Source organism: Scyliorhinus canicula, chromosome 14 (genome assembly GCF_902713615.1).
Source record: "Scyliorhinus canicula chromosome 14, sScyCan1.1, whole genome shotgun sequence".
Lineage (NCBI taxonomy): Eukaryota > Metazoa > Chordata > Chondrichthyes > Carcharhiniformes > Scyliorhinidae > Scyliorhinus > Scyliorhinus canicula.
The window spans coordinates 94153536-94165737 of NC_052159.1; the positions used below are offsets into that span (position 1 = coordinate 94153536).

Here is a 12202-nt window from a genome sequence, read left to right on the forward strand (position 1 = left end):
TCTCATTGCATCAGGAATTGAATTTTTAAACTCATCCAAAAGTATAATTTCTCTGAGAGCTTCAAACATTTGGTCTATTTTCAAAACCCTTATCCACCTATCAAAATTACTCTGTTTGAGCTTTTCAAACTCCATGTATGTTTGACCAAATTCATTCCTTAAATTTCTAAACCTTTGTCTGTAGGCTTCAGGCACTAGTTCATATGCACTCAAGATGGATTTTTTTCCACCTCCTCATATGTCCCAGATACCTCCTCCGGTAGTGATGCAAACATTTCACTAGCTCTACCTACCAGCTTTGTTTGAATCAGTAATAGCCACATGTCCTGCGGTCATTTCATTTGTTTAGCTACCTTCTCAAATGAAATGAAAAAGGCTTCTACCTCCTCCTCGTCAAACCTTGGCAATGCTTGGACATATTTAAATAGATTCCCACCAAGCCTTCGACTTTGATGCTCTTTCTCACTATCCTCATCACTATCATCCATAGTGTGTTTCCCTTTACGTCTGCCAATTTTAACTGACTGTCATGTTTCATGGCCATTTTCTGAAGTTCAAACATTCTCTCTTTATCTTTTTCCCTGATCTGTATCTCCCTTTCTCTCTCTTTTTGTTCTGCTAGGGCTAGTCTTTCTTTTCTCCTTTCTTCTCTCTCCCTTTCTTTTTCCTCTCTCTCTCCTTTTTCCTCTCTATCTCTTTCGTATTCAAGCTGCTTTAATTCTTTCTCATGTTCCATTTGTTTAATTTGCAACTGAATTTTTGCCATTTCCAGTGAATCAAACTGTATCTCAGGCAACTTTAAATGCTTAACAACCGCCATAATTGCCTCACCTTTTCTCATTTTGTCAGGTAATGTTAACTGCAATGTTTTTGCTAAATCTAACAGTCTGCTTTTAGTCTCTGTCCATAAGGTACTGCGTTGACAGTCTCCAACCCCAAAAACTTCTGAGCCTCTGAAAGAGACATTGTCCACAAAACACTCCCCACTTCAACTAAAATACCACACCTGAAAAGCAACCACAATATGCTCACCCCTCACTGTCTTTAAGTTCACTAAGCCAATCCAATAGATAGACTTATAGACCCCTCGAGCCCCCAATTGTTATGGGCCAGGGTTTAGAGAATCCCAAAGTATTTCATGGAGTTCACCTGACCCACAACTTTTAATAGATTGTGGTATGGGGAGCACACAGCCCACTCTACAGGTATGGTACAGCAGAAAATGGACCAGGGTTTTTAAAACAAAATAATGTTTATTCTATGAACTCAAGTTAACCTTTCTAAAACAAACAGTGAACATCTTAGCAACCAGTAAATCAAATACACCCCCCAAAGAATACAACACTAAGTAATCTGTATGCTGTTCTTTTAACATCTAAAAACTTAACAAACCTCTAAACAGGAACACATTAGGGTTACATTTAATACTGAAATCATAATTCTGAATTCACCAAATGATTAAGATAGTCTTTGGATGGCAGACTTCAGATGCAGCTCCCTGAAAAACACAGACACACCCAAGCTCTCTCAAACTGAAACTAAAAAGCAGAAGTGGAGCTCAGCTCCACCCACACTCTGACATCACTCCAGTAACATGAGCAGCTCCATTTCTTAAAGGTAAAGATACATTTCTTAAACACCCATTTCTTAAAGGGTACTCTCACATGACAGGTGACCTTCACTGCCACTGAGAGCGGGTGTCCTCCTCCTCCATGGGATGCCATGTCCATGAGGACGTGGCCCAGGTACCACCCTGTCTCTTTATTGAGACGGAGCCTCCTGCAGCACATGCTGTCCATCATTTCATCACAAGACCAATGTTGCCTATACTGCTTGGGCCATTGCTGGCCTCCCGCTCTGGGTTCTTCCTCGGCCCAATGGTCAGCCGGGTCCGGGGTGTGTGGCGGCCCCCTGCACATGGAGTGCCACCTCCAGCCTGCATTGTCGCTGCTGCTACCTTCTCCGGCATTTGCCTGCCTTGGCTGCCACTGGCAACGCGAGGACAACGTCTGTGGGATGCACACCAGCAAACATTTTTAAATCTAGAAGTAATTGGAGAAGGAGAGATACCAACAATCCATTAGGGCTTCCATCCCAGGATCCTCAAATCTCACAAATACAACCCTCCCTCCCCCCCTCACCCTTACCATGACTCTCCCACTTTGTCTCACAGTGCCGTCCAGCAAGCCAGTTGTGTTGGCAAACATCACTCTGCGCACTCACCCCTGGCCACAGTAGGAACCCCTGGACCCTTAGATCTCAGCCGGGAACATTATTGAGATCATGCCCAGGTGCCCTTCCTGATCCATATGCTTACCCTTTGGTCACAAGAACTGAAGCCCAACTCTTTAGTGTTTAATTGTTGGCAGCTGCCTCTCTGGTGCTATCGCTCATAGAGTTCAGGCACAGTGTTTATTCTGCACTAATCATCTTCTGAGGCATGGAAAATGTACCCTGGAGTAGGCACTTGAGAGTTAAAGAGTGTGAAGTGCACTCACAACTAATAAGGCTAACTCGTCATTTGCAGTAACCTGAGTTGTTCAGCCAGAGGCTAGTCACAGTGAAAGGGAGTGAAATTGAATTTCAGCATTGAAGCCACAGCAAGGCCCTGTCCAGGAAGTGTTTAGATAGGGTACAGCTTGACCCTGCTACGTAAAAATGACTTGAAAGCCTCACAGACGCGAAGCCCATCACCACCACACAACCCACCCCCCCCTCCACCAACCACGGCCCAGGGATGACTGCCAACCTGGATCGCTGCAGCCCACTGACTAATCCCGACCCCCTTGAAGGGTCCCCCTCACCATCGAGCACTGGGGCAGCAGCTCTGGTGCCCTTGAGCTGAATGGCAGTAAATGGAAATGGCCTCCTCGTTTCCACTCAGAAACCATTGCACCAGCAATCGATTTTTAAAAGGAGTAATAAACAACGCCTGCGAGATTTCACGCTGGCAAGTCGGGTAATTCCTGGAGACCGCTGCATTACACTTCAATCTCGTGAATGAGATTGCAATGAAAGGAAATGAGGGACAGTGATGTGCTCGCCATTTTTGGGTGACATCCGGAACTTGCCATCGGCGTGGGATGGTGAATTGCAAACTAGTTGCGTCCGTCGTGAATCTCAATTTTGTCCTTTCTCGCTATTCACCTGGCGTGCCCAGTTCCATGCAAGATGCAACTCTGTGGTTAAATCGCACCAATAGATTATTTTTTTACATGCATTGTCACTTTAAATTGAACAAAATTTGATTATTGTTGACTTAGTCAATTAACTTTTTGCTAGAAGGTGACTCTAATTTATGAGGAATAATACAGCCTGGAATTCCCCGTCCATTCACTGGTGGCGAGATTCTCAGGTCCCGCCGGCAGTTGACCGTCGCCCATGGGTTTGCCGATAGTTTGGAGTGGCTTCAACGGGAAACCCCATTGACAGCAACGGGAGGGAAGAATCCCGCTGCCTCCTGTTGCCGAGAAACAGCGGCTGGAAGGCCGGAGAATCTCGCCCACGGTTCTTTAAAATAATTTGATGTGGAGTGTTTTAACATTTAAAATGAAAATTGGAAGCTGGATTTGAAACTGCTCTAAACTGAAGCAGTGACAGTCTCCTTCCCCGAACAGCTTTATGGTTCTAAGATATATAACATTTGACCTGTATCAATCCAGTTTTTAGAGATTGTTACTGCTATGGGGCAGCACGGTAGCATGGTGGTTAGCATAGATGCTTCACAGCTCCAGGGTCCCAGGTTCGATTCCCATCTGGGTCACTGTCTGTGCGGAGTCTGCACGTCCTCCCCGTGTGTGCGTGGGTTTCCTCCGGGTGCTCCGGTTTCCTCCCACAGTCCAAAGATGTGCGGGTCAGCTGGATTGGCCAGGCTAAAATTGCCCTTAGTGTCCTAAAAAAATAAGGTTAATGGGGGTTGTTGGGTTACTGGTATGGGGTGGATACGTGGGCTTGAGTTGCTCGGCATAAACATCGAGGGCCGAAGGGCCTGTTCTGTGCTGTACTGTTCTAATTCAATTCTAATACTATCTCAGAAATTCAGCGCATCTTCAGTGTTTGAGGAAATAGCCTCTATATTGACAGTGGGGGGAGTGGAGTGGTGGGGGGAGCAGTTGGTATGGTATGGGAGCAGAGGGCGTGGGCTGCTAAACAGGCAGTCCACCCAAAATAACTGAGATATGAGTCTCAGCCAATATCAACTGTCAGGGCCCACTGTTTCCACTTGAAAGTCCCTCTGCCAGCCTCTTTAAATTAGTGTGTGTGCAGAGTCGTGCAAAAACATTTAAAATTGTTCATGCACTCAAAAGAAATGACACGGAGGACTGGCCAGGACTCATTTCAATGACTTTCCTCAGACTTTCGCCCAATGAAACCACTGAGGAGCAGGAAGTCGCATGTAATTTACTGATAAGCACCCGTGGAAACGCTCCTTATAGTCAAGTAAGTCGTGGAATGGTGGTGGGGTGAGGTTGATCACAACTGGGGAAAGTAGCGAGCTTATGGGGCAAGAAAGCTCAAGACATCCTGGTAAGGTCCAGCTGAGCACATCTGGCTCTCCAGTCCCACAAGGAAACGTAATCTGCCTCGAATTTTCTTGGCACACAATCCACCTCCCGATAGATTTGGCTTGACATGGAAGCTGTCACCACTCCACAATCAGGGGCGGGATTCTCGCATCCTGCGGTAGAGTGTCCACGCCGTCGTAATCTCCATCGTGTTTTACGACGGTGTAAACGGGCCGCTGCCAGGTGTCATTCTGGCCCCTACAGGGGGCCAGCACGGCGCTGGAACGGTTCATGCCGCTCCAGTTGGCAATCCCAGTACGAACTGGGCACCACGGGATCCGCACATGCGCAGTGGCGCCAGCACCAAGGCGCGCATGTGCGGTGGCCTCCTTCAACGCGCTGGCCCCAACGCAACATGGCGCAGGAGTACAGGGGCCGGCGCGTAGGAAAAGAGGCCGGGGGGACAGAGAGGCCGGCCCGCCAATCGGTGAGCCCCGATCACGGGCCAGGCCACATCGGAGCCGCCCAACCCCCCTCCACAGACCCTTGTCACTCAGACGTCACTCGACCCTTGCACGCAGAGTTCCCGCCGGCTGCGAGCAGATGTGTACGGCGCCGGTGGGACTCAGCATTTTATCTGCAGCCGCTCGGCCCATCCGCGCTGAGAATTGGCGGCCCGGCCTTGTAGAGTGGCCCGCGACCGGCTACACGCCAGCACCGTGGAGAATCCCATGTCGGCGTCGGGGCGGCGTAGCCCGGGGCCGCGGGGATTCTCCGGCCTGGCCCCGGTCTGAGAATCCTGCCCCAGATCTCCGACTTATTCCAATGTATTCCAATCTCATCATCGGGTCTCAATTTGAATATTTAAAGGAGACATTTTTATTCATTTGTGGGATGTGGGCATCACTGGTTAAGTCAGCATTTATTGCCCACCCCTAATTTCCCTTGAGCCAGTGGTGCTGAGCTGCTTTCTTGAACCTCTGCAGTCCATGTGGTGTAGGTTCACCATATACTAGTGTAGCCATCTAAGATGGCCACCTGCAAAGGACCATGGGAATTATGGCCAACCCAGGACTTAGACAGATACACAGCCTATGTGTATCTAAAACAAAGATAACCAGACCTGACCGAAATCCCCTCTCGTTTACATTTCAATGGCCCATTTTCCCAGGACAATAGGACTCCAATCAAGCAACTGGTACAGCCACAGACTGATCAACGCCACTCCCCTTACTCAGAAAGGACAACTGCCAAGGTCAATGACCGCTAAGGACCTGCCTAGCTACCAAGGCCCTCTATTGGCCGAAATCGAAGAGAGTGATCAGAGCCTTGTCGAACTATTGGGTCCAAGGTTAAGGACCGCCCCAAAGAGCGCGAAATCCCAGGGGGATAAAAGGGAGCGCAGTCATGTTTCTGTCTCTTTTGGATCCGGCCTGTGCCACGCAATTGCAGCAGGAACAGTCAGCTAAGTTCAAGACCAACGATCACTACCTGACAGATGAGCCCAGCAGAGACAGCCATTTTCTTCGAACCAGCCAAGTGAAATCCAGATAAAGGCCTTTATCCATTTGCACAGTGCCGGCCACCCTGAAGTTAAGTATAGGTTATTGTAGCTGATAGGTGTAGTTTAACTCGTAGTACATATTGTGTGTGCATGTTGAGATAATTCTTGTGTATGTAAATAAACCATCTTTTGAACTAACTAACTGTTTGTGTGGTCATTTGATCGATATAAGGACAGGCTTGTGGTTCTCCGAGATAAATAAATAGAGCAACACTAGAACCTGGTGGGACGGCAGTGTGCTCATTCTTTAAACTGCATTTGCCTGCTTGGCTTCTGCCAGGCTTTGGAGAATTAGAATTGGGGCCATCATTTCCATTAAATTGAGGTGGTTTTAAATTGTAAGTAGTTTTAGATTTGAAGTCCCGATTGCTATTCCACAGGATGGGAGATGACACCTTCTTTAATCTTTACTGTCACAAGTAGGCTTACAATAACACTGCAATTAAGTTACTGTGGAAAGCCCCTAGTCGCCACATTCTGCCACCTGTTTGCGTATATACAGGGAGAATTCAGAATGACCAACTTGCCTAACAGCACGTCTTTCGGGACCTGTGGGTCAAAACTGGAGCACCCGGAGGAGAACGTGCAGATTCCACACAGACAGTGACCCAGCCAGGATTTGAACCTGGGACCCTGGCGCAGTGAAGCCACAATGCTATCCACTGTGTTACCGTGCTGCTCAATGTGCTGTCTACAGTCTCGCACATGATGCACAGCTGATCTCCTGTATATCATCATAGGAAGAAGGAACTTCTATAATTCTGTTTTAAAGCATGTTAATAGAGTTCTAATATAGTTCACCTCACTTTCTGAATGGAAAGTATGGAAGCCAGAGAAAGAAACGAAATACTTCAGAGAAGTAGCCTGTTATTGTCTCCCAAATTATATAATTCTACAGATAATGTTCTCTGTTCAATTTGATTTGATTTGATTTGATTTATTGTCACATGTACCAAAGTACAGTGAAAAGTATTTTTCTGCAGCCGAAGGAACGCACACAGTACGTACATAGTACACAAAAAACGGATAATCGACAGAGTACATTGACAAATGGTACATTGACAAACGGTGAATGGTTACAGAGCGGAACAAGGGACCAAACAAAGCAACCAAAGCAAATACATAAGCAAGAGTAGGAAAGGATGTCGTGAATAGTGTTCTTCCAAGGAACAGATCAGTCCGAGGGAGAGTCGTTGAGGAGTCTAATAACTGTGGGGAACATGCTGTTCTTATGTCTGTATATGCGGGTCTTCAGACTTCTGTATCTTCTGCCTGATGGAAGGGTCTGGAAGAAGGCAAAACCTGGGTGGGACGGGTCTCTGATAATGCTATCTGCCTTCCTGAGGCAGCGGGAGGTGTGATGCACGGTCAATTGAACAAACACTAGAGTTGGATACAACTGAGGCTTTATTGCTCTTAGATGTATGGCCTCCCACAGCAGCTGGCAAAATGGCAGCTGCATGGAGGACACACATATTTATATTCCGCCTACTGGGCGGAGCCAGCAGGCAGAGACTACCGGCGAACCTGTAGTACAGGTCCTACCATATATCACCCAATAAAGGTGTAACAGTGGTTTACCACAAGTTGTATACAGAATCAATGTGGGGGAGGCAAGCTTGTGTGATGCTTTGGGCTGAGTTCACCACACTCTGCAGTTTCTTGCGATCTTGGGCTGAGCAGTTGCCATGCCAAGCTGCAATGCAGCCGGTATATCTGGAGATTGTGACCACCATTTTCCAGAAAGAAGCCAAAGCATGGAACAAGGATGGAAACTCCTCTTTATTGAACAGGCTTATTCCTATTCTTATCCATATTTAGTAAATTAAGTAAGCTCCTCATCTTATGATCACCATGAATAAACTATATTTAAAGCAATATAAGGTTACCCAGATGGAAGTTCATGCCTCGTTTCTCTCCAAAATGAATGGCTTTCATTAAATCTTTCTGGATAACCTGAGGCCAGCATTAACAATCATTGATAAATAATTGCTGAAAATATTTTCACTGAATAGTGGACAGTTTTGACTGCTTTCTGCCCCTGTTCACATTTCACTTCTAAAAATATGTGACTGTTGTCCTTTTTCAGGGTGTGATTCGAGTTCCAGCTCCATGTCAATATGCCTTCAAGCTTACAACTTTGGTGGCTCAGAATGTGCACAGAGAGCCTGATTTAGAGCTAGCCGATTGCCTTTTCTTCCTGTGAAAGCATTAACAATCCATGAAGCAGTTAGTGGAATTGCTCATTTCTTACACCTTTCAGAAAAATTGAAACACGATGCGTGTTCATTTGTTTTAAAATCTACAGGCTGTGTTTTTTTTGCCAGATTATAAGTTTGTTAATAGGGGGTCGCCTGTTTCTCAAAGTTTCTTTTGCTCCTAAATAAAACGGAGTTCATTTTAAATGGTCATCTGATCTATGCAATCTATATCTGAAGAAAGAAAACTATAAGTACGTTCCAAACCCTCAAACCTTACTTTGAAAGATGGTAAAATACAAGCAGAAATATGTACTAGAAAAATGCAAAAATATTTATAATATTTTTATAATATTCTACAGCACTTATAAACAAGATGTTGTCTTCATTTTATTCAAGTTAAACTTGTTCTGAGGTTACGTAATTTCTAGAACAGGAAAGAACAATTTTGCTTAAATGTAAATTACTTTGTTTTGAATAACAGAGTTCACCTAAAATGATGGTCACATTTTTGTTAATTATATTTTAATGAGCAAACTGCTTTAATTTTGCTGAAGGTACAGGGATGTTTAACCAATACGTAAAGGTGTTGAATAGAGCATTAATGAGTTGTCTTTGTTATATGTTTGGTTAACTTTTAAAATATCTTTGGGCGGGATTCTCCGTTGGCGGGATCTTCCGCTTTGCCGGCAGCGCACTCTCACATTTTCCCGACAGCATGGGGGTACCCACAATGGGAACCCCATTGGCCTGCTGCCGAGACGGAGGATCCCGCAGCCAGCGAGTGTGCACCGCACCAGAAAACAGGTCTGGCGGGACAAAGAATCCCGGCCTCTGATTCTTTGTTTCAACCTGACAAGTTGCACACTAATAATGATTAAAATTTCACTCTTCAGATCGAAATCAGTGTCACTGTTACTTGAATGTGTTGTAAAGTTTAGTCATATTTTTGTTGATTAAAAATGTTCCTCAATCATTATGTATGTGTTTTATTGGAGTGGTGTGCATTTTATTACAGTTTGGGTATATTCCAGTGGTTATGAAATTGCTCTGCATGGGATTAGGACTCTTAACAAGGTTTGGATTCTGATAGACCTCTGGGCAAAGTAATTCTCAGTTACTTTACCGAACAATGTATCTTTTCATTTGGCTACATGAAAAGGTTAATTATAAGAAGCTGATACTTCCATTCACCAATGTATCACTGACGTCAACTAGACATAAATCAAGCAAATCATTTCTTTTTTTGAAAAATGTTTTTATAAACAATTTTCAATTTATAAAATACCATATAGGAAAGATGAACAAATTTACCTATATCTAGCATAAAAAACTGGAAAATAGAACAGTCCCTCACAAAACCTATATATCGCTCCCCCCTTAGCAACTAACGGTGACCAATTCCTTGAAATAAACAATAAATGGCTGCCATCTCCGATAGGACCCTGCGATTGCTCCCCGAATGCTGTACTTTCTTTTAAAATGCATTTTATTACAAACATGTATCAAAACAGGTTGCAGCAAACAAACACCCCTGGGAACATGCTTCCCAACAGTCAACTACAGACTTTTCCTCTTTTTTACCGGGTCTGGGTCCACCTCCTCCTCCACTATCCTGGCTAAGACTGCGAACACTCCCGGTCAGAATCTTCCCAATTTTTCACAACCCCAAAACATATGTGCATGATTCGCTGCCCCTACCCACACCTTTCACACTTATCTGCTACCATCTGAAAGAACCCACTCATTCTCACCCCAGTCATATGCACCACATTAAACTGAATCAGGCTCATCCTTGCACATGAGGAGGTCCCGTTTATCGTATGCAGTGCCTCACTCAATGCTCCCCAATTGATCTCCATTCCCAACTCTGCTTCCCATTTGTCTTTGTTCTTCACCACCTGCTTGCCTCCCTGCTCCCCCAGCCACTTATATATATCCCCAATTCTTTCCTCCCCTTCCCTAATGGTGTACTTAACTTTCTCGGCGCATAGGAACGCCATCAGATGCCCCAGCCACACCGAGGTATTAGGTGGAGTCAACAACCACCACACCAGCAGTACTCACATCCAGGAGTCAGCGAGGTGAAGGCCAGAGCATCGGACGTGATTCAGTGGCCGTATTACGCTTGAGCCTTTGCGCCTTGCAGGATATATACAAGTCCCGCGAGGCATTGGAATTGGAACTCTGCCCAAAAGGGGCGGACCAAACAACACACGCTAAAGTAAGTCTAAAACCTACTTAAGGCATACCTACCAGAATCTACCAATTTCCCTCAATCTTTCAGCCTCCCCAGACCATGCGCCCACTGGCTGGATTAGATCGGGATGGGAGCAGATGCTCGATTGGAGGTGGAGGCTCGATTCGGGGTTATTGGCAGAGAGAAGGTTTTATGATAAAGTGCGGGTTGTGATTAATGATGATGTAGAATTGAACCAAAATGGGGAGGTGTCACGGCCACATTTTCGGAAGCGCTAAAAGCAGTGGTCCGAGGGGAGATTATCTCGTTCAAGGCAAATGCGGGAGGGAAAGGAGGGAGGAATATGAATGGTGAATGAACGAGATAGTGGAGATAGATAGGTAGTACTCGAGGACACCCACCACAGAGGGATTGGCAAGGAGAAAAAAAATTAGAGGGACAATTTGATAGGTTGATGATGGGGAGGGCGGTAGGACAGCTGCGTAGGGCAAGAAGCATGCAGTACAAATACGGGGTGAAGGCGAGTCGAATATTAGTGCTTTAGCCATGGAGGCAGGCCACGTCAAGGGAGATATTGACAATACGGGCTGAGGCAGGGGATGTGGTGTCAGAGCCAGGCAAAATAAATGACGTCTTTATGGATTATTATAAGGAGCTGTATAGAGCAGGCCTGGGGGGTGAAGAGGGGAACGTGGGATGGTTCTTAAATGATTTTGAGTTTTGGAGGAATAGAAGAGGCAGGCGCTAGAAGAGCCCTTGGGGCTGAGGGAGGTACTGGATAGTACAAGGGGTTTGAAGTTGGGGAAGGTTCCGGGGCCCAATGGTTGCCCAGCTGAATTATATAAGGGGTTTACGATGGACCTGACATCACATCTCTTGAGGGCTTTTAATGAGGCGCCGGAGAAGGTGGAGCTGCCGAATACAATGATGCAGGCAATGATCACGTTAATACCAAAAAGGCCCCATTTCATTGTTAAATATGGATGTGAAAGTGGTGGCGGGAAGGATAGAAGGTTATTTCCCGGGCGTGATTGCAGAGAACCAAACAGGCTTCGTAAAGGGCAGGCAGCTTTCTAGAAATATAAGGCGGCTGTTAAACATGATCATGACCCGGTTGAGAGCCCAGGTGCCGGAGGTAGTGGTGTCCATGGACGTGGAGAAGACATTCGACTGGGTGGCGTGGCGGTACTTGCTGAGGCCCTGAAGGTTCGTGTTTGGGACAAAGTTTGTGGCATAGGTGCACCTCTTATATGTGGCACCGATGGTGAGTGTGCGGACCAATGACATGCGTTCACGAAACTTCAAACTGCACAGGGGAACAAGGCAGGGGTGGCTGCTGTCGCCACTGCTGTTTGCGCTGATTACAGAGCCTCTGGCAATGACTCTTAAGGGGTCAGCAGAGTAGCAAGGGAAGGAAGGGAGCATTGGGTGTTGCTAAACGCGGACGGCCTACTATTGTATGTTTCAAACCCTCTGGAGGACATGGCGAGGATGATGGGCCTGTTGGGGAAGTTTGGGGCATTCTCGGGATATAAGTTAAATGTAGGGAAAAGTGAAGTGTTGCTGGTGAACGAACTGGTCCGGCTAGTCAATCTAGGGGGGGGTGTCATTTCAGGTGGCCAGTGACAGGTTTAGATACCTGGGGATTCTGGTAGTGAGGGAATGGGCGATGCTACACAAATGGAATTTAACAAAGCTGGTGGAGGAGGTTAGGGAAGATCTGAAGAGGTGGGGC

The 12202-nt window shown here is 46.1% G+C and overlaps 1 protein-coding gene across 3 annotated transcripts in view; it reads left to right on the top strand.

Moving 5' to 3' along the window:
* LOC119977721 (piwi-like protein 4) overlaps window positions 1-9246 on the top strand; it is a 110983-nt gene extending 101737 nt beyond the window's left edge. For all 3 annotated transcript variants that reach the window (XM_038818906.1, XM_038818905.1, XM_038818907.1), the window contains one exon: window positions 8159-9246. In XM_038818906.1, the coding sequence (XP_038674834.1) occupies window positions 8159-8275 (117 nt within the window). In that variant the 3' untranslated portion in view covers window positions 8276-9246. The remainder of the gene's footprint in view (window positions 1-8158) is intronic.
* Window positions 9247-12202: the final 2956 nt, after the last annotated feature.